The sequence below is a fragment of the Thermobia domestica genome, chromosome 13 (assembly GCF_964235325.1).
Source record: "Thermobia domestica chromosome 13, izTheDome1.hap1.1, whole genome shotgun sequence".
In the NCBI taxonomy this organism is placed as follows: Eukaryota; Metazoa; Arthropoda; class Insecta; order Zygentoma; family Lepismatidae; genus Thermobia; species Thermobia domestica.
In genome coordinates, this window is record NC_137466.1 from 201,543,224 (window position 1) to 201,569,865 (window position 26,642).

A 26,642-nucleotide genomic window follows, 5' to 3' on the forward strand; every position below is an offset into this window, starting at 1 on the left:
TATACAATCAGGCCCATATTCACGAACGGGCGTCTGAGTTCCGAACCCAAGATGACAAATTTCTAGGGGCGATATATATATATTTTAAGAACGAGATTGACGTCTGGTATGTGGAGAAAAAAACCGCCCACGAGAAAGAAATGAAGGGAACGATACTAGAAACAATGTTCATACAAAAGTGGGGCCTAGTTTTCTCGTCATAACGGTAGTAGCAAGAAGGAGCTGAGACAATTGTTTTTTAAATTCTAACGTAATCCACGCATTCGCTTCTCTATGCCCCACTAGACCTCCAATTAGGAGGGCTTCCTCCTAAATTTTGTATAACCCTATATTTCTATTCGGAATAGCTATGTATTGCTGCTTGCAGTAGTACTATATCGCACAAATGACTAACTTTGGCATCCCCCTTTCGGAATATCACGCTACGCTACTGGATATGATGACTTTCCAGTTGGGATTGGGACATAACTATGTACCGAAAGACATTTCATTTGGCTTTTACATTTGGCTGTGATGATCGAAACACATAGTTACAGTCATTTTTTTGTATAATTATATAAGCTATTAGAGGTGATTCAAAAATATTGTTTTTCCAGTAGTCAGCTCCTCTAAAAACGCACAGTGTTTCGAAAGCCAAGTAGTAAGTCTAATTGCTATTATTACAATTAGGAATTTTTAATATTCAAAAGTACCTGAAGTTCTTTTTTCACTTAGATATACTCATCTCAGGTAAGTAAATAGAAACAAATGAGAAAACAAGGAAAATGGAGGTCTTAGAAGTGAAACGTAGACAAGTTCACCAGTCTTCAGAAGATACTGTTTATAATGCACTAAGCAGAGTGGGTCGGTGGGTCAGAGTGGGTTATGATGGGTGGATGCGTCAGTGGGTGATGATGGGTCGATGCATCAGAGTGGGTCATGATGGGTCGCAGTGGGTCACGTTCTATTGATCCACGACCCACTTACCCACTCACAAATCTTAACCCACTTGACACACGATCCACTGACCCACTTCATCTCTGGGAAATAGTAGTAACCCTTATTGAGCACAATGGGATATTTGCTCGGTAGGTAATTACGTACTTCCTAGGGGGTATTCTTCCGGGATACTTCCTGAAATTATCACTGGTTCAGAGGAGTACTAGTTTGAGAACTTGTTGAAAATTATTATATAATTTTAATTTTTGCACTGTTATAATTTTATATTTCAATATTTACCCAATTAAATATTGAAAAATTAAACTATAACAATCTCACCACAACAATTATACAAGTTCCTGAATTAGTACAAAGCTGAAGATTAAAGCAATCAGTGCATTTGAAACATTAGTCAAATAAAATAAACACGAATGGAATATCAAAAGTCTTATTTTTTTGAATTACATCTGTGTGGAAATTATGTGGAAAATGTAATTATGGTGTCGTTTATAGGAGGAAGTAAATGCGGCAGCGTAGCAAGGCAGAAATACCCGGGACGGGAACCTGGAAACCAGTGTGCTTGAACACGTATCAATAAACTGAAACAGAAGTCTAATTTACCACACCAGTCGGTAACACCAGATAATTTGCAAGTAAAACTTGTAAATACTAGATCTACTTATAATGGGCGGTATTCAGAGAGGATTCATTAATCGAAGGTTAGTCACAGACTAGTTAGTAAAAATAATAACTTTTTACTAAAGAAGGCGCACTTTTTGGTATTCAGAGTCAATTTTGAGTACAACTAAACTGATGATTTGGGTATGATTAACTCATATAACTCTAATGCATCGGGTGAGAAAAATAAATGTGGCAACTACGGAAAAGTAGATCAACGCATGCGTAGTCTGTAAAAATGAAAATATAGGAAATACGAAATACGAAATGTTGTGTCGCACGCTAAACCGTGGGTAAAAGATTAGACTCTGCTCTAGATTAGTTAGTCACATATGATTAACTTCGTCAAATACTAAGTCCTAATCAGAAACTCTGAATACAATTTTGATAACCATCCTTTAGTCAAGCCCGTAGTATGGCGTTAATCATACGTCAAAACGACTCTGCATAAGGCCCAATATGACTAGCCTTCGGCTAACTGCGGTCTTCGCTCACAGACCTCCATATATGCTCCGCTCTGTAACTTCCACCTCCGCCTAATCAAATCAATGGTGATTCAGAATCGAGAGTCTTATTAAATTAATCATAATGATAACAATAATAAAAAAATATAATAATAATAATAATAATAATAATAATAATAATAATAATAATAATAATAATAATAATAATAATAATAATAATAATAATAATAAAACTTTCGACTCAAAATCCCTAAGACCAGACCCGGCAGATGGGATTTTCGGGTCAGATCAATTCTCGCTCAGTTTAGCCACTATGCCTTCAAACTTTATGATCCAATATACCCAACACGAATAAATCAAGGGAAAAAGCACACACTTGCAAAACAGACACAAAAGTTACAGCTCGTTACAGCTCATGGCATCATTTTATCCTTTGAAAAGTCTAAATACCGAATTTCATGTTTCTAACCTTAAGAAACTTCGAGATGTGGTCATCTTATTTTAATAGTTACAACCCCTACTTTTTTTCTTCTCACCTTTATTTTTCCTTGTAGAGGAAATGTGTAGAAATGACTTTGATTACGGTATTTAAAATAAAATGTCCAAATTGGACAATGTTTAGCAGAAGGGGTCCAGCTATTTTTTTGTTAAATCTGTCGCAATTTCGGTAGTTTCTGTTCACATTAGGTTAGTTTAGATTAGTTCAGTTTAGTTAGGTTAGGTTAGGTTACTTTATGTTTGATTATATTAGTGTAGGGTTCCGGCATAATTTTCGAAAAAAAAATGATATAAATTCGCTTATTTTTATTAATATTAGGTTAGTTCAGGTTAGTTTCAGTTAGTTCAGTTTAGTTTAGGTTAGATTTTGTTAGGTTATGTTAGGTCTAAGTACTTGCATCTTCCATTTCTCCCGTAAATTTTGTAATTTTTACGTGCTTCTGGACCCCGTCTGCTAAACATTTAACTCCAAATTTTACACGGTATCTGTAACTTTAAAGGATTTTTAAATATGATCATCTTATTTTCACAATCAAATCCTCCAACCCTGCCTTTTTCTTTTCTTGTAGGGAAAATAACAAAAAAGCTTAAACACGTCTTTAATTATTTTAAATGAAAATTGTAAATTCCAAATTTCACGTCTCTAACTTTAAAAGATTTCCAGATCTGGTTATCTTGTTATAACAATTTTAACCCCCACTCTTTTTCCTTTCCGCCTTTTTCCTTTTCTTCTAGGGAAAGTAATAAAAAAGAAAGGTCATACACAGATCTAATTGTTTAAAATGAGAAGTCCATATACCAAATTTCATGTCTCTACCTTTCAGAGATTCGGTGACATTGACATTTTGCTATAATAATTGTTACCCCTATTCCCTCCCCCTTTCTCGCTGGATTCCTTAAAAAAAATTCTTAGTGGTAGTTTACATCATAAGTCATATGTAATGTCAAAATTTCAAGTTTCAATCTGGAAGACTACAGGGATCAAGATGGATTCCGAACAAATAAGTATAGGTATGACAGTTTAAAAGATCTCATTCCTTTTTTAATTCTAATTTTCAAAACAATTTTACTTTTACACATTTTAAATGGATTCATACAATCTTTGAGACATTTAGAACAATTTTACCTATATATGTAAACCCCTACCCCCACCTCCGTTATTTCTTACAATTAACGTGTTAGCAATTTTACTTCGAACCGGTTATTTGTTCTTACTGATGGACCAATTTGGTTATAGCTCATTCTGTAACTTTCAAATCAATTCTCCATATTGAAACAATTTTAGTGATAAAGTCGACATGGCTTTGTAGCTGCGACTATAACGATAAACACCCACAAATTTGAGTTGAGTTGAGTTGATTTTGAGTTTTACGTCCCGTTCAGCAGCGAGGCTATATGAGACGTGGACCTACTGATTAACGTGGAATCCGAACCACATGAGCTCCCATCGAACCCGGGCCTCCCACGCCAAAGGCGCGTATGCTAACCGCTTAGCCACGGAGGAGCTCCACCCACAAATTTGAATAGAATAAAAGTTTTTCAGTGCCTTATGCAGAGTCGTTCTGAAGTGTGATTAGACCCATACTAAAGAGTTCGATTAACATGTTTCCTGCAGTAGTCAGGTCTTTAGTATGACGCTAATCATACGTCAAAACGACTCTGCATAAGGCGGTAGGCCAATCTCTAGCGGTTCGGCCTGGACGTTGATTAGTCAGTCACTAGGAGCTAAAGGTAGTAATGATGCAAGGCGTTAGCCACTGGTTATTTCTCTTATGACTGGTCATTTATTATTATTATTATTATTAACAGTACTTTCAAAGATTCGAGACAACGACTTGCATCATGCCAGCGCTTTTATACTGGCCATAAAAGAATTATCTTATAGCTTGCATTTCGATATTTCGTCACAAGGTGTCGCACCGAGTTTCTTGTGAAAGTAGAACGACTTGTTCTGGTAGGTGTGGCCAATCTTCTTATCTTACATAAGAACTTTTTTCATTCATGAACATTTTTTCATTCATATAAGTTTATACTAATGTAACTTCAAGCACAACATAAGCACGGGGATGTAGCTCAGATGGTAGAGCGCTCGCTTAGCATGCGAGAGGTACTGGGATCGATACCCAGCATCTCCACTCTCATTTTTCTTTAGCCTTACTAAAGCCGGGAAGTCAATTATTTTTTTTGATACGTTCAACCAGTGGCGTATTTCCGGGGGGGGGGCTTCCGGGCGTAATCCCTCCCGAAATCTTACTTACTATAGTAAAGTATATGAAATATCTTGCAGAATTTTCACATTTTCAGGCAAAGCCCCCCCGAAACAAAATCGTAAATACGCCACTGCGTTCAACTTTTTCCAAGCAGAATTTCATTTAGATTGTTCAGGCACAATAAATCATTCCTTTGCCAGGTAGCTACTCTTTTCTCAACGCCCCTATCTAAATTAATACATTTCCTTATAAGAACCTACATACAAACAAACAAACAAAAAACAAACCTATATGTGGTAATCATATGGGAAAACTTCTACTTATAAGTTTCTCAATGGGTGCTCAGGCGTCGGCACTAACGTCAAATATTCTTTTTAGTATTATTTTTTTTTAGTAGATCCAGTAGAACAGTGATTTCCAAATTCTTCCTGAGAGCCGAGAAAGACTATCAAAAGCTGCTGAAATAAAATGAACCTTGAAATTATTTTCAACTTGCAAAGGCTTAATAAATGAACACGATTTCCTAAAATTTATGTTGAACAAAATATTTAATCTTCCTGAACATTAATTTTGTTTGTAAATTTTCAAACATGTTCAGCGATATTGCCCAAAATAAAGAGAGAGAAAATTATTTAAAAAAATAATAATTACAGTGAAACCTTTAGAACATTTTAGGATAATTCGAGTGAAAATAAATTTTAAAAATATGATACAACTGGTTTGTAATTTACGTAAAGCATTTTACATTTTTTTTTTTTAAATAAACAACATCAAACATTAAGTTCTTTAAAGAAATAATTATACAAAATTACACCTATGAATTATTACTATCGTTGTAATATTATATCGCTCGATCCTCGACATGCCGCAAACCTGAAGAGTCTAAAATAGGTATTGATAAATCATTATTAAACCATATATATCGCTTTCTAAAATTGACCTGCGATCATATGCACTATAATTTCTTTTTATTATTCACCGCATGAAGGTGTTATTTCGAATTTAATTCCAAAATGCAAAAATTCAATGGGTGCTCAGTATCCATTAAATACTCCAATGGGTGCTTGAGCACAGAAGCACTACGTAGTCATCGTTTGTGGTGGTAATAATAACAATAATTATGTATGTAGGCGAAACATAGATACTGCACTAACAGGGGCGTCGTTTAGTGAGACACAGAGGGCAATTGCCCCCCCCCCACCTTGAGTTTGAGATTTGTATAGATTTTACAAATAGAATAGTATTAAGTCAGTGAAAAACGCGAAATTTTACTTATATCAAGGGGTCTTGCCCTCTCCCCCGAGCAAAATCTGAAATGACGCTCCTGTGCACTAACCTACGAAAAGGAAATGTTGACTTTCGAATTCTAGGCATGTGTTTTTGGATTTGGATTTCACCAGCGAGGTTAAATGAGACGTGGACCTACAGTTTTAACGTGGGATCCCAACCACATGAGCTCCTGCTGGAAGTGGAACCCGGTCTCCCGCTGGAATGGCGCGTACGCTATTAACATAAATACAAGGGAGCTCTAAATGGAGATATGGAAAAGGACGAAGAAAATAAAGTGGGGGAAATAAAAACTAATGATGAAGTGTTAAGAATAATAGGAGAGAAAAGGGCGACAAGAGAAATGAATAAAAAGAGAAAGAGCAACTAGTTGGGACATTGCTTTAGAAGGAACCGTATCATTAGAGACATAATTGAAGGTTAAAAAAAAGTAGTAGTGTAAGATTGGTTGAATTGTATTTTAGTGTCTCTTTCAGCAGCTAGGCTGTATGATACGTGGACTTACAGCTTAACGTGGGATCCCAACCACATGAGTTCCTACAGGAAATATAATCCAGGTCTTCTACGTCGAGGTCACCTACACTATATTAGATAAAGTTAAATGCATTACAACAGAAAAAAGACTGCAGTTTAAAAAAAAAAGATTGCCATTTTTATAATATTTTAATATTAGCTGAATATTTTGGCCCACACTTGTTAGTAATATTACAGACATCATAGAATCAATAATCGTGAATTTTTTTATACTCTAGTTAAGGTATAAAACAGCTCTCCGAAGCGAGAGAAAAGTTTTAAAATTACCATGTTGCCCACCAACCTATGGTTGAGGTGAACAAAAAGATAGTTAAGGTAGATCATAAATAATTCACAATCCCCCTCCTAGCAATAATAATAATAATAATAATAATAATAATAATAATAATAATAATAATAATAATAATAATAATACGTTATAATGTAATTGATCCAGCAGATAGATGAAACATTCCTCGTTTCAAATCTGCAATCATAATTAATATATATTTTTTATTCTTTCAGATACAGACCCTGAAATAAATGTCAGGATCCGACAACAGTTGGTGATTGAATTCATGTTCAAGTTCGAAGACATTTCAGCTACAGTAATTTATTCAAAACTGCAACCTGTGTATGGAAACGAAAATACAGTATAGAGATCAATGTAATACCTCATGCAACATCATAAGTTAAGAAGAAAAGAGTTTGGTTTTTCAAAGAAGAAATCATGCTCTCCATCTTTTGGGACCAAGAAGAGCTCATTTTCATGGATATTCTTGAAAACAAGAACAAAAAACAAACAAAGAAACAAAAAAAAAAAAGCTTCCGTCAAGAGAGACAGATACTGTAAATCTTTAGAAAACATGAAAAGAGCAATTATAAATATAACAAAAAGACCTAGTCTAAAAATCCATCTTCTAATTCGAAAGCTTGTTTATTGCAGGGGCGTCATTTAGGGGGGGCAGGGAGGGGCATTTGCCCCCCCTGAGTTTGAGATTTATATAGATTTTATCAATAGAATAGTAGTAAATCAGTGAAAAACGCGAATATCAAGGGGTCTTTCCCCCCCCCAAGACAAATTTGAAATGACGCTACTGGTTTATTGCAGTCTAGAAGATTAAAAAATTGCAATATTTCGGAACTGTCGAAAAAATGCTTCTGACTGTGCCAACAAGCAATCGAGAAGTTTCAAACACTGTTCATTATTTACTGCAAATGCATCTCTCTTTAAGTTTCTAATATTTGTATACTCGAATGCTTCATTAACAATTTGTTTTAGGTGCATTGTTTTATCTTGAGTTATATTTTTTAAAAATGTTCAACACCAAAATCTTGTAAAGACGAGAGAATCTTCCAAATTCATTTCAACGGAAAAGACTCAGAATTTGATATTTTAGATCAAATCTTCTCTTAATTTGTCTTTGGCTGTAGTAATTACCTTGTTAAATGCAGACTAGCTTTTCTGTCCCAAAACTGACAGCCAATACCTTATAACTTGATCTGCCTTTCAGAGATATATTTCTCTGTTTTGTAATGCACTGTTAGCTGGATCAAATGTTGATAGTAGATGTAACATTAGAGCGGTAATGAAACAGAATTCTAATATGCAACACTCTCTTAAAGTCTTGTAACCTCAATAATATATACATGACCTAATTTTCCTTGAGAAAAGAGAAACTCTCCAGAACAAATTCTATATATTATCGAAATCCCTCTATATAGTGTTTCACTCTTTTCAACTCAGTGCCGTGCCGTGAAAAAATCAGCGCCTGGGGCGAGTTGAATGACGTTGACAGACCAGCCGCGAAGCCTAAGGAAATTTTTAGAAAATAAACCCTACTTCTCCTCTGTACAGCCACTTGGCTAATTCAAAATATTCTTTCAGATTAGAGATCACTGAACTAATATGAATTATCATAATATGGAATTGATGATTATAGCAATGAATATAAGAGACAGATTTTGAAGGTTTTCTGCTAATAGTTTTTTTTTTTTTTTTAACAACTCCCTTACATCTTGCCGTAACACTGAAAAATCTTTTTTCTCTCTCTCTCTTCAAAACCCTACTTTGGAAAGAGTTCCAAACACATTTTCTAGTACACATTTAGATTACAAATATGATAAATAAAAAAAAAATCCAGTAAATCTGAGTGCACGCTTTCTTCTTTCATAATTTTCGTAACCACTTTCGAATTTTTCACACCAGAAAAATTTTGTGTTGCATATACTTTCAAGCAAAGAATCTGTGATTTACTTTCATCGTATTCTGTTCTTATTCTATCCAGTACCATCTCTGCCAGCATATCTATTATTTCGTTCTGAACTTGAGGTGGCGTATATTCAGTGTTCTGAGAAATATGTATAACTATGCACTTCAGTTTCGAATCTTTTCCCATTGTGTACTTGAATTCTTCTGTAAAAAGTGCAGAACTTAATTCATAATGATTTAATTCTTGAAGATCTTTGAGTTCACATTCTGAATCCTCGCGATATGGTAACTTATTTACTGCGAGGAACTGCACTATCTCAGCTACTCACTTAACATGGTATCTGATTCTCACTGGCGTCTCTGGCATGTAAAATTTGGGGGGAAGGGACATCAAAGAAAGTGATTTAAATGGTACTACCTAGCCATTACTACCCATGGTAGATTTAAATGGTACTACTTACCCAATCTGTTCATTATCTTCGATTCCATTTGTTACCTTTCTGCTTACCTTCACGGACCCTCAAGGTATATCAAGAACTCTGTTGTAATCGTTTCACAGCCTGAATATTATATTCCAAATTATTATTATTATTATTATTATTATTATTATTATTATTATTATTAATAATAATAATAATAATAATAATAATAATAATAATAATAATAATAATAATAATAATAATAATAATAATAATAATATGTTATTCTGTCGTTAGTAAATAAATTAGAATAAAACATTGAATATTTTGTACTTCAAAATATTGGAGGGACGCGTCACCTTCGTAACCCCGCCAGAGACGCCAGTGCTGTTTGTTGCTATCTATTTCACCTATACAGAGAAAAAATCGTTCTCCGGACAGCGGTATATTGTACAAATATACGGTATCCTCTTGCTTACTATAGAAATCAGTACGGAGCATACGTTATCCGTATGCTACATAGGCACTGCCCGTAGGTATCTATTACATCATGCCGTTGCAGGATGTCTGACATCTAACAGTTTTCCGTATATCACATGCATATACTTATGTTACCTTCGTCAGCTATATGTTATATACTTCCATTTGTATATGAGATCCTGACCGCCTATATTGTTTCATACGGAAAGCACGTATAGATGAAACACTTATACAGAAAATATTATAAAACATGCGTTTTCAGTTATACGTCTGCTGTACGTTAAGTCCAAAAACTACAGGATTTACAAATGTAACCTATCTTTTTAAATACGCCAAGTACATTTTTTTTTTTTTTTTTTTACTCAGTGTAGAATCATATTAACATCTTTCTCCGTGTACAGATTTCATTTAAGTTCTTCCAAAATTTGAATTGCTTCTACGTGGCTTTTAGAGGACGCATACTTATCAAATTCTTATCCTCCTCTTCCAATGCTCATGTGGGCCCCCATTTATTTTTATGAATATGTACTTTATATGTATTTTTTATGAATAGGCCCCCCAAAGTTACAGAGAAATCAGCGCCCTTGGTTCTAAGGCAGTGGTCTTCAACCTTTTTCGTATGGTGGGCTATTTTCATATTCATAAAAGACTGCCGGGCCGCACGGTTTCAGTTAAGTCCACAAAGTAATTGATATCTATCTATCTATCTATCTATCTATCTATCTATCTATCTATATATATATATATATATATATATATATATATATATATATATATATATATATATATATATATATATATATATATATATATACCGGCAGTGGTGCCCACCCCCCCTCATGTCCATGACGCACCCCCCTCAATTGCCTATCCGTAGGTGTTCTTCCATGAAAAAAATCTTTTCGATTAATCTTTACACCCTCTCAAACATATTTATATAGATTTTAACCCCCCTAAATATTTCAATGACGCAGTTTGCGTCATAGCCCCCCTTGTGGGCACCCCTGTATACCGGTATGCTGTTATTCAGTAATAAAAAAATACTACTTGTTTTTTCACATTAAACATAAATGCACTTCTAAAAATGGGCCTTGTACATCTAAAAATGGAAACAATGAGAAAGGGGGAATGTAATTAGTGGCAAAATTGACTGTAAAAAGTTAAAATCTTGGCTCGGTCCTCCTTTGTATTTCAATTTAAAACATAAGGTGCTCACTTTTTAGAAGTACAACGGTAAATCCAGTTTTCGCATTATAAGGAAATATATTTGAGGGAACAAGCCAAACTTGAACCATCCTGTTGTCAGGAATTGACTGGAACGAACCAAGGTTATTATCTCCCTCCAGACAGTATACCTCAAATAATGTACATGTGGCCCGGCAAGAGTCATAATAATTCAAAAATTTATCATTTCTCTTTTACCAGTTTCTCCTGAAGGGAAGAAGGTGATGAAATGTAACTTACCATGACTACAGGTAATATTTTAGTGGGCCGCAGGTTGAAGACCCCTGTCCTAAGCTGTTTTTAAGGTGTTTTTAAGAAAATGCTATTAAAAGTCTCTGAAGGAGATTTTCCCACTTTGCTCACACACAATCATAGTCATACGTCTTGCAAATAAAATCAGAAAAATAAACACACTGCTGAACAAGACTGCACTTATTTAATATAAAACATTTACATGTGACGTTTCGATCTTTTAGCCAAAATCCTCACAGACGTACACTCTGAGGTACGTCTGATGAGCATCTTGGCTAGAAGATCGAAACGTCACGTGTAAATGTGTTTTTATATTAAATAAGTGCAGTCTTGTTCAGCAGTGTGTTTATTTTTCCCACTTTGCTCATGAACTTGATGTTTGCGTGTTGTTCGAACAGCAACATTCTGCCAAACTGATCACCACACACACTCTTCCATTCAGCTGCACTACTCGTACACTGCCTGTTATGACCTGTTCATACTTGTCAAATTCATAATTACTCATCATAAGGACTGTACTGTGGACGATTCATTGTGATTACATCACAAACACCAAAAACTACAACATCCCAGGAACTTTTCCACTGCTCCCTCGTATATATCCTTTGTCGTGCTAGACCGAAGTTGCTTATTCTTTTAAACTAATGGCCAGGTGGTCCTAATGAAACGCTTACTCGCTAAACTTCAATGAATTTAAGTTACGGAGGTCTTTGTTTTGTTCCTACAAGAGAAGTTAACAAATTCTAACATCAATAATGCAATGTTTAGGAAAACAAAGATGCGAATCCCAACTCAACTCAACCAATCATGCATATATATACATTTTCTAGTCACCTGTCACTAGCTTTGAGTATTATTGGAACGGTTTCATGGGCAAGAAATAATACGTCAATATGAAGAGAAAATGCTAGTGTTTGTTGCACATGCCGACAACGGTTCGTTAAGAATGTCATAGTTGCCACGTTTTAGATAAAAGTTGAAAACTAAAGAGAACAAAGAAAAACCGGAAAAGATAAGTTTTAATAGAGAAAGAGACAAAATGGTGATTTTGAGTGGCAGCACAGAGAATACAATATTCGATAGATCGTTACGTTACCATGGCGAGCTTTCAGTTAGAACAAGGGACGCCGTCAGGTTCAATTATGTTGAAATGTGATCAGGTAAAAGACTCTACAGGAGAACTAGACAGTTGTGGAAGTGCTGTCAATGAGCATATTGACAAACACGAAGCTACTACAGATGCGAAGACTAGCCGCTTTCTTCCGTTACTGCATCAGGGACGTCATTTTAGGGTGGCAGGGAGCAATTGCCCCCTGAGTTGGAGATTTATATAGATTTTATCAATAAAATAGTAGTAAACGAGTGAAAAAGACGAAATTTTACTTATATCAAAGGGTCTTGCCCTCCCCCCTTCCGTCAAGCAAAATCTGAAATGACGCTCCTGTACTGCATGCCGTTTCTTTCTTTTCTGGCGCTGGCATCCAGGGCACGTGCCCTACCGGCTTCTGGTAGACTGGTATGAGACCAAAACTTTGTGTGTGTGTGTGTGTGTGTGTGTGTGTGTGTGTGTGTGTGTGTGTGTGTGTGTGTGTGTGTGTGTGTGTGTGTGTGTGTGTGTGTGTGTAAATAGCCTCCACTTCTCCCTGCCTTGGCTGATTACTCCAGACCTTATTAAAGTCAGATTCAACTAGTGATGTAAGGTGGACAATTTTCCGCGGATTATTTTCCATTTCAGAAAACTTTCCGGAAAGTTTTCCCCTATATTTTTTTCCGAAAAGAAATTCCATTGTAAACAAATTTTAGTGATCAAGTAAAAATTCGTCCTTAACCATAAAATTGATTGAATTCATGTATAGAAATGTTAAAAAGTGAAAGACTGTTTAAAGAATATGAAAATTTTCATGGCTCAGAAAATTTCCAGTACTTAGAAACATGTGAAACATTTTTCATGAATCGAAAAATTTTCTGTCGCGTACAGAAAAATTGAAAAAAAATTGTATGAGTCGAAAAGTTTTCATCATTTTGAGGGAAAAAGTAAATCATTTTTTTTTTTATGAATCGGAAAGTTTTATTGCTCTGTAGAAACAGTGAAAGAAATTTTTAGGATCCGAAAATTTTCATTACGATATAGAAACAAGTGGATAAACTTTTCGTACGAGAGCCACTATTTATATTTTGAGCCTAACAATGGAAAACAGTAATTTGTCATTGAAAATTGATTTATTGTTTATCAAAATATTCTTCTTTATGATCAATACACTTCTGCATTCGTTTGAACCATTTGTCAAATTATTTTTATCCAATCTTCTTGAGACATCTCCATAATATGGTTTCTGAACGCATCAACGGCTTCTCCCTCCGACGAAAATCGTTGTCCACGCAATTATTCTTCAAATTCGGGAACAAGAAGTCATAGGGTGCCAAATCAGGACTGTGCGGCGGATGACCCTTCAATTCGATGTTTTGAGTGTTCAAATAGTCGGTTGTTAGATAACATGTGTGAGAGCTCGCTTTGTCTTGATGAAGAAAGATCAGACGGCGCTTGTTTGTTTTCCGTATTTGACCGAAGACCTCCGGCAAATAAATTGTTGTGTACCATTCAGAGTTGACCGTTCTACGTTACTCTAAAGGCACAGTTACCATATGAACAGTTTTCCCGAAAAAACAGGCGACCATTTGTTTCAATGTGCTTAGAGCGCGAACGATTTTTATTGGATTTGGTTCATCTTGAAACACCCATACAGTCGACTGCTGTTTACGTTCCGATTCATATGCTTATATCCATAATCTTATATACGTCTTTTGAAGCACCGCCATTGTATTTATTGAGCATTTGTATGCACCAATCGACGCGAGCTTCTTTTTGAGTTTTTGTTAAATTATGTGGGATCCAACGCTTTCTCACAGCTACATGATCATTTTTAATATTTTATATATGCTGGTGGAACTAATGCTTAGGGTTGCCTCAATTTCACAGTATGTCACATGACGATCTTGCAGTATTAGGTTTTGCACAGCATCAATGCTTTCTTGAATAACAACTGATTTTGGACGACCTTCGCGAATTTCGTCAGTGAGCGAATGGCGGCCATGAGTAGCGTTTTCGCAGTGGCAAAGGATGGGGCTTCATCGCCAAACGTGAAAGTAAGTTGATCAGTGCACTCTTGTCTTGATAATTCACGTCGAAAATCGTAATAAATCATCGCACGAAAATTTTAATGAGTTAATTCCATTTTTCTGTTGTCACGCAATCTTCAAGTCAACGTAAACAACAAAAATAAAGCTACTGACAAAACATTTGAAGTACGTTATGGTCAACAATGTCAAACGTTTCTATATACACAAAAAATAGCACCTAACTACAATCAGTGTTGTCAAGGCTCAAAATATATGAATAGTGGTCCTCGTAAGACGGACAATTTTGAATATTATGTATAGTGTTAGGTTTAAAATTTTCTACTATATTTAACAGAACATTGAGCTATAAAATTGAATTCCTGTAGAGGAAAGTTAGCAACAATTTCCAATTAGCTTTCGGGAACCAGAAAATTTTCTATTTTGAGTTGGCAAGTAAAAATTTACGTAGTGTTCCCTTTCTCTGTGTGTGTGTGTAAAGTCCAGAAAGCATAAATCGAGTTCGTAGAATACAAATACCCCATCCCATTGTTTAAAACGTAACAAGAAAGCGAAAAGAAACCTTAGTGAATTTATCAATTATTTCAAAAATAGAAAATTCCACTATTTCTTCACATATAGGCCTGCCTATATACTGAAATAACTAAGTTCATTAGTTATTCATAATATTGAAATAATTAACAAGGAGAAGGCAGACTTTGGTAAGTGAACTTCGGAGCCATTTTTTGCGAGGTGGTAGTGAACAATTAAAGAATTAATAGTATAAACTGGGAGAGCGCAATGGCCAAAAATAACTGAGAAAAACCGTCTTAAAGCTTTCTACTCGCCGCATATATCATACGACATCTCAAAATTTGTCAAGTGACGGCGTGACAGAGTGAGGAAAATCTGCGAAACATGTGCAAAGGGTCCTGGGTTCGATTCCCATTCGGGTCGATTCTTTATTTTTTGTTTTTATCTTCAACCAATGAAGTAGGCATTTATAACTATAAGTAAAATATTAATTCACCATATGTTTATAATGAATAAAACAATATAAATTTTCAAATCACTTGTAAAATCTTTCAATGTTTCATGTTAACTAGCAAACAAAATGTAATCTATTCCGTAAATATACTGATATCACGAGTTATATTATGGTCACGATAGTCGTTGTGTAGTAAATATTCTTGACGTTTCGTGTCTACACCTGTTGACAGTGTGCGAATTACAAAGGAATTGAGGGGGGAAGTTCCCTTTGCTAATACTGGATGTTGCTATAACCAAAGATTTCCTCCTCATTTCCCTTGTAATTCGCACACTGTCTACAGATGTAGACACGAAGCGTCAAGAACATTTTTTACACAACGACTATGGTAACAATAATATTTACGGAATAGATTAAATTTTGTTCCTAGTTAACATCGAACATTGAAAGATTTTACAAGTGATTTGGAAATGTCTATTGTTTTATCCATTATAAACATATGGTTAATTAATATTTCACTTATAGTTATAAATGGCTAATTTATTGGTTGAAGCAAAAAACAAAAAGAAGCTTGAGTCGAAGGAGAATCGAGCCCGGGACCCTTTGCACATCAGTCGAATGTTCTACTTACTCTGCCAAGACGTCACTTACTAAATTTGCGTGTAGTATGATATATGCGTCGAGTAAAAAAAACTTTAAGACGGGTTTTCTCCGTTATTTTTCGCCATTGCGCTCTCGCAGTTTGTAATATTAATTCTTTAAATATGCACTACCACTTTGCAAAAAATGGCCCCGAAGTTCACTTACCAAAGTCTGCCTTCTCCTTGTAAGTTCATTAGTTATTCATAATAACTAAGTTCATAAAAGTTCCTTATGAATATTATTTTTGTAACAGAAAGTAAGACGAAATGCTTTTATTTTATTGTGTTTAAACACTCATAAATTATTGGTTACATTTTACTTTCTCTTCTGAATGAGTATATGGATAAATAAATGTTTATTTTCAGAAATTTGTTTTCATGAATTACTTAATGTGGAGTTTTGGGTATTCAAAAATTTATATTAGCCACTTTATATTATCTCTACTTATTTATATACACCTATGTTGCAAGTATGTAAATCCAGAAAAGTGGTAAAGCTATAAGAAAACTTCGTCTTACGTGTATTAAACTGGCCAAATATGATTTTGTAAGATCAAAGGTGAATTCTGAGCGAAGAACACGAAGTTTTTGAAACATTTTTGGAGAAATGAAGATTCGTTAGATTTTCACTCCATGAAGCTTTTTTCAGACAATATTTATTACAAATAAATCTTACGGCTGAACAATGATGTAGTAATAACTGAAGTATGTTTTTATGAATCGGAAAATTTTCTGGAAATTTTTCATCACTGGATTCAACTGCCAGCTTGTCTACTTTCTGTCTCTACTTACTATTTATATATCTCTACAGGGTGTTCGGGATAAATTTGACACTTTTGGGTGATAGGAAAAAATAGGGAAGATCGTTCTCAAAACAAATTGTATTGAACTCATGGAAATCGTACAGTAGAACATGAGAAAGCAAATTCAATTTTTTTAAAAAATTGTGACCACAACTGCCTCAAGGCGGCTTCTGAATCTGGAGCATGCAACATTGCAACATTCACAATGTCCCTAGGGAGAGCTGCAAATAGCACCTGAATCCTGTTGATAAGCTGGGTCTTTGTGTTGCAGGCAGTGCAGTTGGTGTGTTGCTCTACCACGCCTCACACATAATAATCCATAGGATTGCAATCAGGGGAGTTAGGGAACCAGATGTCGGGACTGGTAAAGTCGTACAAATTGTCACGCAACCACTGCAGGGTCTTCCCAGTAATATGGTAAGAAGCAGAACCACCGTTGCACTTGTGCATTTTACTTCATATCGCTTTCACAGTGTTCAAGGAGCACTCAGAAGATGTCTCGACTGCAGAATTTGGTTGACCGGCATGAATCATCATGATGCAAGTAACTCTTTTCAAATATTCTGGTGGCTTCCACTTGTCCATTGCAGTTCTGTTTGATTTCACAGCTGTATCTGAAATCAAAGAAGTAATATGTAAGAATGCTGTCAATACCTTCCGACAACTCATACCTACATCCAATAAAACTAACTGTCAAATTTACCCCAACACCCTGTATATTTTAACTTCAGCAAAATGAAGTGGGACAATTTGTATTTAACATAGTACCTAAAATTTAAAACCATGCCCTTTCTTTCTGATTTTGTCCTTTTTTATTTATTGTTTATTTCATATATTATTAATACGCAAAATACAAACATAAAACAAGATGCAACATCAAATATTTTCGTCTTTTGCTCATGATTTTTTTTCTCATCTTGAATTTTAGTGTAGTTAGGTTTTGTATTGTATGTCCAACCTTCATCAGATCTTAAAAGAAAAGAAAAGAAAAGAAAAAAGGAAAACAGAAAAGAAAAAAGAAAAAAAGAATAACACAAAATAATCCCTGTAAGACCAAATAATATTGTTCCTGTAAATGAAACCAAACCTGTAAGAAATGTTGTAAGACGTAAATCCAACGATCCAACAACAAGTTCCAGCTCCACTTATATCTTTATGTTTAAACTGAAAGTAGTTGAGATATCCTGCTTTCAATGTTCGACCCTACTTCCGGTTGGCCATATTTTGAAAGAGTAGGATACTTTCCTAATATGAATCAAAAGCCACGTTTTATGTGAAATTTTACATGAATTCATTTGAAAAAAGCCAGTTGCGTATCTAGCCCGGAGCTAGGAGTCCTAGGCCCCCAGTTTTTTGAGTGACGAAAATAAAAACCATTATTTAAACATTTTCGAAAGTTTATAGTAAACACATGAGATCTGGGTTCTAGCTGGTCCCCCAGTTTTTACCTTGTATATCCGCCACTGGAAAGAGCTACTGAAAGAAAAGTGATCATACGAGTCTTTTACTTAAACAAGTCCATTCTAAACAAGAAGCAAATTGACAGCTCAAAAACACGTGCAAGTTTGTTTTGAAGAAAGGAGTCTACGTCACACAGTTATTGCGGTCACTCAGCGAGGGTCGAATCATAAACGCCCTTTTACCAACAGTGGGTGGAGGGTTTCCTTGGCAACAGACCTTAACATTCCAATGTTGCCGCTAGTAAACACGTGTTTTCAGAAAGAAAGAAGATATTTTTAGTGTTTCGTTTCCTTGAGTGTGGGAGTGATTTCTAGATTATTCTTGTGAGTTCGAGTTTTATCTTTGTGTACAATTCTGTAAATATATTTGTATATGTGAGATATTTTGTTGTATATATCGTGTGGTGTTGTGTGTTTGTGTATATATATATATATATTTATATTTGTGTATATAACGAATATATAGGCTATTTTAAATAATGTCAAGTGAAATGGAGGACATTCTCCCTGCAAAACGGCCGAGAACACATTCTTCTGAAAGAAAGAACGTTTTAGGGAAAGGTATTCTTATTAAAGGACAATTAAGGGAAATTATTTGCTCGGTTCGGGACTATTTCGAACAGGAAAGGGACAATGGAGGACCGATTATCCCTGTAAATAAGGTGCTTGACAGGACTGCCGCTGCTGTAAAAGTAAATAAATGTACCATCGTGAAAATTGGCAAGGAGAAGTTCGAAAATGAAGAAAATCAATCCGGGTCTTCAAAATTAGAAACTCCAGGCAAGAAGAGAAAAGTAAGTAAACGTGTGACGAATTTGGATACTTTCCAAAAAGACGCTATACGGCGACATATTTATTCTTATTATCAAAAGAAGGAGCACCCCACTCTCCTGAAATTACACACGTCACTCCAAGAAGCCGAACTTTTTCAAGGAAGCAAAACATCCTTGTATAGTATTATTAAAAAGTTGGGGTTTTCGTATAAGAAAATAAATGGAAGGAGACTTTTAATGGAGAAGCCGGACGTTTCTGCGTGGCGATGTAGATTTCTTCGGGAAATATTAAAACATAATTTTGATAATATAATGTGGCTTGATGAAACCTGGGTGAACGTGAACCACAGCGAAGTAAAGGATGGACCGACGACACACTTCAGGGCACAATGGGATTGCCGTTAGGTAGAGGGGGAAGGATTATACTTCTTCATGCCGGTATGTCTTCTGGGTTCCTCCCAAACTGTTCCCTTCTCTTCACATCGAAGAAAACAGGAGATTATCATGAGGAAATGAACCAAACGAAATTTCTTCAGTGGTTTCAGGAATCTCTTCTCCCCGAACTGCACACGCCATCCATTATTGTTATGGATAACGCAAAATACCATTCAGTTATTGCTGACAAAGCTCCTACTATGGCCACTAGAAAAGAGGACATTGTTCGTTGGTTAATTCAACGCAACGTGGAGGTTCGAGATGATTTGAGAAAAGCAGAATTAATGCAACTCGTGCAAAGATACAAACCCCAATTCCCCACATACGTCATTGACAAAATCGCTACTCAACATGGACATAAAGTAGTGAGACTTCCCCCTTACCATTGTCACTTCAATGCCATAGAACTTATTTGGGCACAAATTAAAGGGTACGTTGGCCGTAAAAATAAAAGTTTCACCATGTCGTCTGTTGTAAAATTAACAGAAGAAGCCTCAATTACGCCAGAAAACTGGAGAGATGCAGTTAACCATACGTATAAAGTTATTCAAGATGCATGGAAAAATGAAGGTGTGCTTGAAGAAAGTGTAGAACGATTAATAATAAGTGTTGGTGGTTCCAGTGATTCATCTGGTGAAGAGGAGCTTAGTAGCAGTGACATCAGTAGTAATGATGATGACTTGAGTGGAGTCTATCCACTGGAATAAATTACATTTCAGGTATGCCTGATTCTAAATTAGGCTTGCATTTACCTTTCTAGGCCTATACTGAAATAAAATGACAATAGTAGTTCTTTCAGAAAATGTGTTCCGGGGGGAGGACACATGTAGTATTTTGGGGGGCACTGCTGGTACTATTTTATTTATTATTATATGATAAGACGTATTATTTTGATCTCGTCCGGGGGCACTCTCAGAGCTCCGGGGGGGGGGCAGTGCCACCCCAAAAACATGTCTGAAAGAAATCCTGAATGACAAAAGCAAACTTTTTTTTTTTTTTTGGACAGCACAATATATATAATATGTTCCAGTGACAAAAAATTGAAAAAGCAAAATCGTCGCGGGAACCAAAAATTGTTTACTGATCTCATTGCAGAAATACTTGTTTCTTACGTTTAGTCAGTATAGTACCGTAGAACAGGGTGAAACAGATCACTAGCACACACCTACATTGAAAGTGTGCTGTCACCTATCGTTTCAAATTGAGTGTAGGAAATATATCATGAAAAGAAGGGTGATTAGACACGAGATCTGTGAGCATAGAAAGTTAGAGTATGATGCATGCAGATTGTGTGTATAGTGCAAATTTGCTTAATGGTAAAAACGTAATTATTGCAGAACCCTGTTGGTGTGACTACAGTACGCAGTTATAGCTTTTAGCATCTGCTAGAGAAACAACATAGAAAACTAAAAAACTAAAGATTTATTTGTAAATATTAGTTGACAAATTTCTAACAAATGCATATTTCTACCAGACCCAAATTTCAGATGAATCCGGACATTCAGAAGTGTTTTGTAAGTTCTTTTCATCCTCATGATTTGTTTATATTTTTCATTTATTTTTTCCTCATAAGCATTTAAAAGATGTTCTACTGTTAAAAAAAAACACATTTAAAAAGAATACTTTCTTTACAATCACAAGCAAGATTTCATTTCTCTCTCTCTCTCTCTCACATAAACACACACACACACACAGCCCTCCCCCTTCCCAACATGCAGAAACTGGGATGACAAACATATCTTTTCATCCATCCAAACAAATCAATATTTAGAGATTTCCTTTTTCGTTGACTCACAAGACAGTTCTAGCCCGAGAACTAACCGGGATGCGCACGAAGAGGCAACAGCGTACCACGTGCTTCTCCAAACGTCAATTTGCTTCTAGTTTAGAATGGACTTTACTTATAGTCGGTCTTGCTTGAAACAATAGGAAGAGAAACTGACAAAAAGAGACTGGAGATGCTGGGTATCGATCCCAGTACCTCTCGCATGCTAAGCGAGCGCTCTACCATCTGAGCTACATCCCCCGCACATCTGATGAATATGACAAAGCGCTATACTAGAAAGGAATATTTACAACTAAATTAGGTTTGTTTATTTTTATGTATAAGTAATGAACATACGTCACGCCCAACAGATCAAGTAGTTCTACTTTCTTAAAGCACTCAGCGCGACATTTTGTAACAATGCATAGCGTTTTGGAGAATCTTTGCCAGCGCTCAGATTCATTTTTATTCAGAAACGGTATGTTCTATAACATTCCAAATTATACGCTCAAAAAGCAGTTATTCCTGTTCTTAGTTAACCTTTTTAAATTATGGATTTTTTGAGGTATTTTGTAGACTTTCACTCAATCATCTATTGCGTCAAGACTATTTATCGTAGGATCATGGTTCATACCCCGTTTTGTTTCTAGTAAAGCAGTCTTTCCAACTGCGTCCGTAAAATTTCCCTAAAGTGTACCAAATGCGGGAAATTTCCGCTCAAAGTGGGAAAAAGGGACTTCCTTTTTAAACAATCCCATTTTATCGCGAATATCTCCCCTTTGGTATAGAATACGATCATGCGAATGCTACTAAAAAAAACTTTGCTTTATGGTGAAGAGAATGAGATACAAAGAGTGGTCCTGAGATGAATAGTTTTGATGCTACAGCTGATTTACATATTTTCCCTTGATAACACCTTTGTAGTGAATTTCTATACTATCATCATCATCATCAAGACTGTTCATTGTGGGAACATGAATTGTACCTCGTTTTCTTTTTCATGAACAAGTCTTTCAAACGTTATCACTCGCATGTCTCTAGCATGTACCATAGTGGAGAAAATTCGCGAAAAAGGGAAATTTTGTCAAAAAATCCCTTTTTCCCCGAATTTGAGACCTTCTGACCGGCCTCTGTGTCAACCCACGGAGCCCCCAAAAATCTCAAACACACTTCATACTATGTGTAATAACTGTACGAAGTTTCAATGTTATATCTTGAAAAATAAGAGAGAAAAAAATATTGCCCCATGTGCACACATTATCAGCTTTCCCCTATGTGAGCAATGGATTACCGATTTTTATATAAAAATTTCCTGATTCATCCTTAATTATTGTAGAGACATGACTGATACACCGTTTTGTTTGGCCAAACCCAGTCTTTTAAACGGCACCACTCTAATGTCTCTAGCATTTACCATAGTGGAGAAAATTCGCTAATCAGGGAAAAAGGGATTTTTTGACAAAAAATCCTTTTTTGCGAATTTTCTCCACTATGCTACATGCTAGAGACATATGAATGGTTCCGTTTGAAAGACTGGTTCATGTCAAAGGAAACGAGGTACGTATCATGACTTTAGAATAAATAGTGATAATACTGTAGATACTTTACTAAAGTAATTGACTAAAAATGTGTAAAAAATGAAAAAATAAAGAAATCGAGATTCTTTTGACACTCGTTTGTTGACTCTAGCAACATGAGTCATACCTCATTTTATTTAGCGTAAGGCCGCCTTTCAAATGGTACCACTCAAATTTCACTATCGTGTACCTATGAAGAGAAAAATGGGGAAAAGAGATTTTTTCTTTAAAGAATCCCCGTTTTTACATTTTGGACGAGATTTTTTCCGCTTCTGGTGCACGATATGGAAATTTGAGTGGTACATTTCGAAAGCCTGTCTCATAATGAAACCAACGAGGTACAAACCATGATTCTAGCGTAAATAGTAATGTGTCAGGGATTTTTTTGAAAAAACTTCTCAAATATACCCTTTTTTAAACCCATCGTCCATGTTTGTGACGTCACAGCCCCCAGACAGAGCACGCGAGGCTGCAAAATGCCCATAAAATATGTTCTATGATGCTTCCACATTTGAATGAATGCAAAAAACCCGGTCTAAAAAGCTTTACTAGAGACTTATAGAGCAAATTCCGAAGGTTGACGCCATGGCACAGGTGTTGTGCCATCATAATTTAAAAGGGTTAAAGATAATAATCCTAAAGTTAATGTAATTCGAAATTCGATATCCAGCTGGGACATATATACACAGAGGGCGAGTCCTGGAGTCCGCACCCCCGAAATTCGGACTTTTCTACAAATTTAGTCTAATTTTAGGAGTGATTTTACAAATGTTAATGTATTTATCTTTATATTGAATATCGACCTCTTTCTCCCCAAAAGCTTTGGACTTCCTTCCGAAATAGATTCGTGCTTCAGTGGCGGATCAAGAAGGTAGAAACTAGGGGGACAACCAAAACCCACATTATGATAGTCGAATCATGAGTTTACTATAAACTTTCAAAAATATATAAATAATATCTTAAATTATTTTTGTCATTCAAAAAACTGTTGGGTTTAGGCTCCCCCGGGCCCGGATTGGATCCGCCACTGTCGTCTTTACCTTCGTATTATCCAGGTTTGATTACCACCAAGAGTTCATGTAATCTGCTGCCTCGATGCTACAAAGTGACTTAAACTAAAAAATAAACTAAGTTTATTATTAAATCCTGTGGCGTACGCAGAAAAGGGGTTACAGCATAGGCGAAGTTAAGGGGTGGGCATGAAGGGGCATTGCCCCCCAACTTTTTGACCAAAAAAATCACCTATAAGATCATAAAAATAAAAATGTCACGGTTGTTTGAAGGTTTGCCCCCCAGGTCTGCCTCCCCCAGCAGGCAATTCCTAGCTCCGCTTATGCGTTACAGGATGTGAAACCCCTTCTTGATGGAATTCTGGTATGCCATTTATTAAGTCTAATCCTTTATTGTCCACAAGTAAGGCATTTGCACATAAAATAAAAATCTGAATGTTACATTTAAATATTCACGTTTGGTTACATCAGAAATTCTCAACATAGGGGTCACGACTTCTTCAAGATGTTCGCGAGAGGAATTCACGAGGATCATGAAGAGAGGTGAAAAAAATAAATGTAATTAAGATCTACAATAGCAGCTATATTTTTAAAGATTATTTTTATTTCTTAGCTTGTTAAACATATTTTTACCTCCATTCTTTACGTTTAACTGTACAGCTCACAGATGACGAGAAGAATCCTAAAACAGGGGAAGCGGGGAAAGGTCAACGACACGGCCAAGTCCATTTTTGGTTTTTCAGGTCTGGTCTATACTTAGATGTCGTCTGCTACTCCGGGTAGTTATCTGTGTGTTACTCCGTGGTGTCATTTGAAAACCCGTGCGAAAAGTGGGCGAGCCCTCACTACTTCTGCTAGGTTTCTTCTCGTCATCTGTGAGCTGTAGTTTCTATTCCAGTATGCAAATCGTTCTCTTTCTGTTTTTACTTAGGAGTACTTGAATACATACCAGTATTGTCTTGCTCTGAAGAGTAGAAGTATTACTTTCCTTCAGTTTTTGATATTTGAAAAATCATTTTCGAGGAGATAAAAAAAATAGCCGCAGGCAGTGGCGTATTTACGATCTTGTTTCGGGGGGCTTTCCTGAAAATGTGAAAATTCTGCAAGATATTGCATATACTTTACTATAGTAAGTAAGATTTCGGGAGAGGGGCTTAAGCCCGGAATCCACCTAAATACGCCACTGGCCACAGGTATGTTTCATTTTGACCAAGACAGCCTAGTAGGAAGGCTCACTAAAGTTACCATACAGTATGTTCCATTTTGACCAAGACAGCCTAGTATGAAGGCTCACTAAAGTTACCATTCAGTATGTTCTATTTTGACCAAGACAGCCTAGTATGAAGGCTCACTAAAGTTACCATTCAGTATGTTCTATTTTGACCAAGACAGCCTAGTATGAAGGCTCACTAAAGTTACCATTCAGTATGTTCCATTTTGACCAAGACAGCCTAGTATGAAGGCTCACTAAAGTTACCATTCAGTATGTTCTATTTTGACCAAGACAGCCTAGTATGAAGGCTCACTAAAGTTACCATTCAGTATGTTCTATTTTGACCAAGACAGCCTAGTATGAAGGCTCACTAAAGTTACCATTCAGTATGTTCTATTTTGACCAAGACAGCCTAGTATGAAGGCTCACTAAAGTTACCATTCAGTATGTTCCATTTTGACCAAGACAGCCTAGTATGAAGGCTCACTAAAGTTACCATTCAGTATGTTCTATTTTGACCAAGACAGCCTAGTATGAAGGCTCACTAAAGTTACCATTCAGTATCTTCCATTTTGACCAAGACAGCCTAGTATGAAGGCTCACTAAAGTTACCATTCAGTATGTTCTATTTTGACCAAGACAGCCTAGTATGAAGGCTCACTAAAGTTACCATTCAGTATGTTCCATTTTGACCAAGACAGCCTAGTATGAAGGCTCACTAAAGTTACCATTCAGTATCTTCCATTTTGACCAAGACAGCCTAGTATGAAGGCTCACTAAAGTTACCATTCAGTATGTTCTATTTTGACCAAGACAGCCTAGTATGAAGGCTCACTAAAGTTACCATTCAGTATGTTCTATTTTGACCAAGACAGCCTAGTATGAAGGCTCACTAAAGTTACCATTCAGTATGTTCTATTTTGACCAAGACAGCCTAGTATGAAGGCTCACTAAAGTTACCATTCAGTATGTTCTATTTTGACCAAGACAGCCTAGTATGAAGGCTCACTAAAGTTACCATACAGTATGTTCCATTTTGACCAAGACAACCTAGTATGAAGGCTCACTAAAGTTACCATACAGTATGTTCCATTTTGACCAAGACAGCCTAGTATGAAGGCTCACTAAAGTTACCATTCAGTATGTTCTATTTTGACCAAGACAGCCTAGTATGAAGGCTCACTAAAGTTACCATTCAGTATGTTCTATTTTGACCAAGACAGCCTAGTATGAAGGCTCACTAAAGTTACCATTCAGTATGTTCTATTTTGACCAAGACAGCCTAGTATGAAGGCTCACTAAAGTTACCATTCAGTATGTTCTATTTTGACCAAGACAGCCTAGTATGAAGGCTCACTAAAGTTACCATTCAGTATGTTCTATTTTGACCAAGACAGCCTAGTATGAAGGCTCACTAAAGTTACCATTCAGTATGTTCTATTTTGACCAAGACAACCTAGTATGAAGGCTCACTAAAGTTACCATTCAGTATGTTCTATTTTGACCAAGACAGCCTAGTATGAAGGCTCACTAAAGTTACCATACAGTATGTTCCATTTTGACCAAGACAACCTAGTATGAAGGCTCACTAAAGTTACCATTTAGTATGTTCTATTTTGACCAAGACAGCCTAGTATGAAGGCTCACTAAAGTTACTATACAGTATGTTCCATTTTGACCAAGACAGCCTAGTATGAAGGCTCACTAA

The 26,642-nt window shown here is 35.9% G+C and overlaps 1 protein-coding gene and 2 non-coding genes across 3 annotated transcripts; 2 read left to right on the plus strand and 1 right to left on the minus strand.

Moving 5' to 3' along the window:
- Nucleotides 1–4,620: 4,620 nt before the first annotated feature.
- TRNAA-AGC (transfer RNA alanine (anticodon AGC)) lies at nt 4,621–4,693 on the plus strand. Its single transcript has one exon. It is a non-coding gene; the product is annotated as a tRNA-Ala (tRNA).
- Nucleotides 4,694–19,374: 14,681 nt separating this feature from the next.
- LOC145667938 (uncharacterized) lies at nt 19,375–20,076 on the plus strand. Its single transcript, XM_081735362.1, has one exon. It carries the CDS (start codon nt 19,375–19,377, stop codon nt 20,074–20,076), a length of 702 nt encoding a protein of 233 aa, XP_081591488.1.
- A 1,246-nt stretch (nt 20,077–21,322) lies between these two features.
- TRNAA-AGC (transfer RNA alanine (anticodon AGC)) lies at nt 21,323–21,395 on the minus strand. The gene has a single exon. It is a non-coding gene; the product is annotated as a tRNA-Ala (tRNA).
- Nucleotides 21,396–26,642: the final 5,247 nt, after the last annotated feature.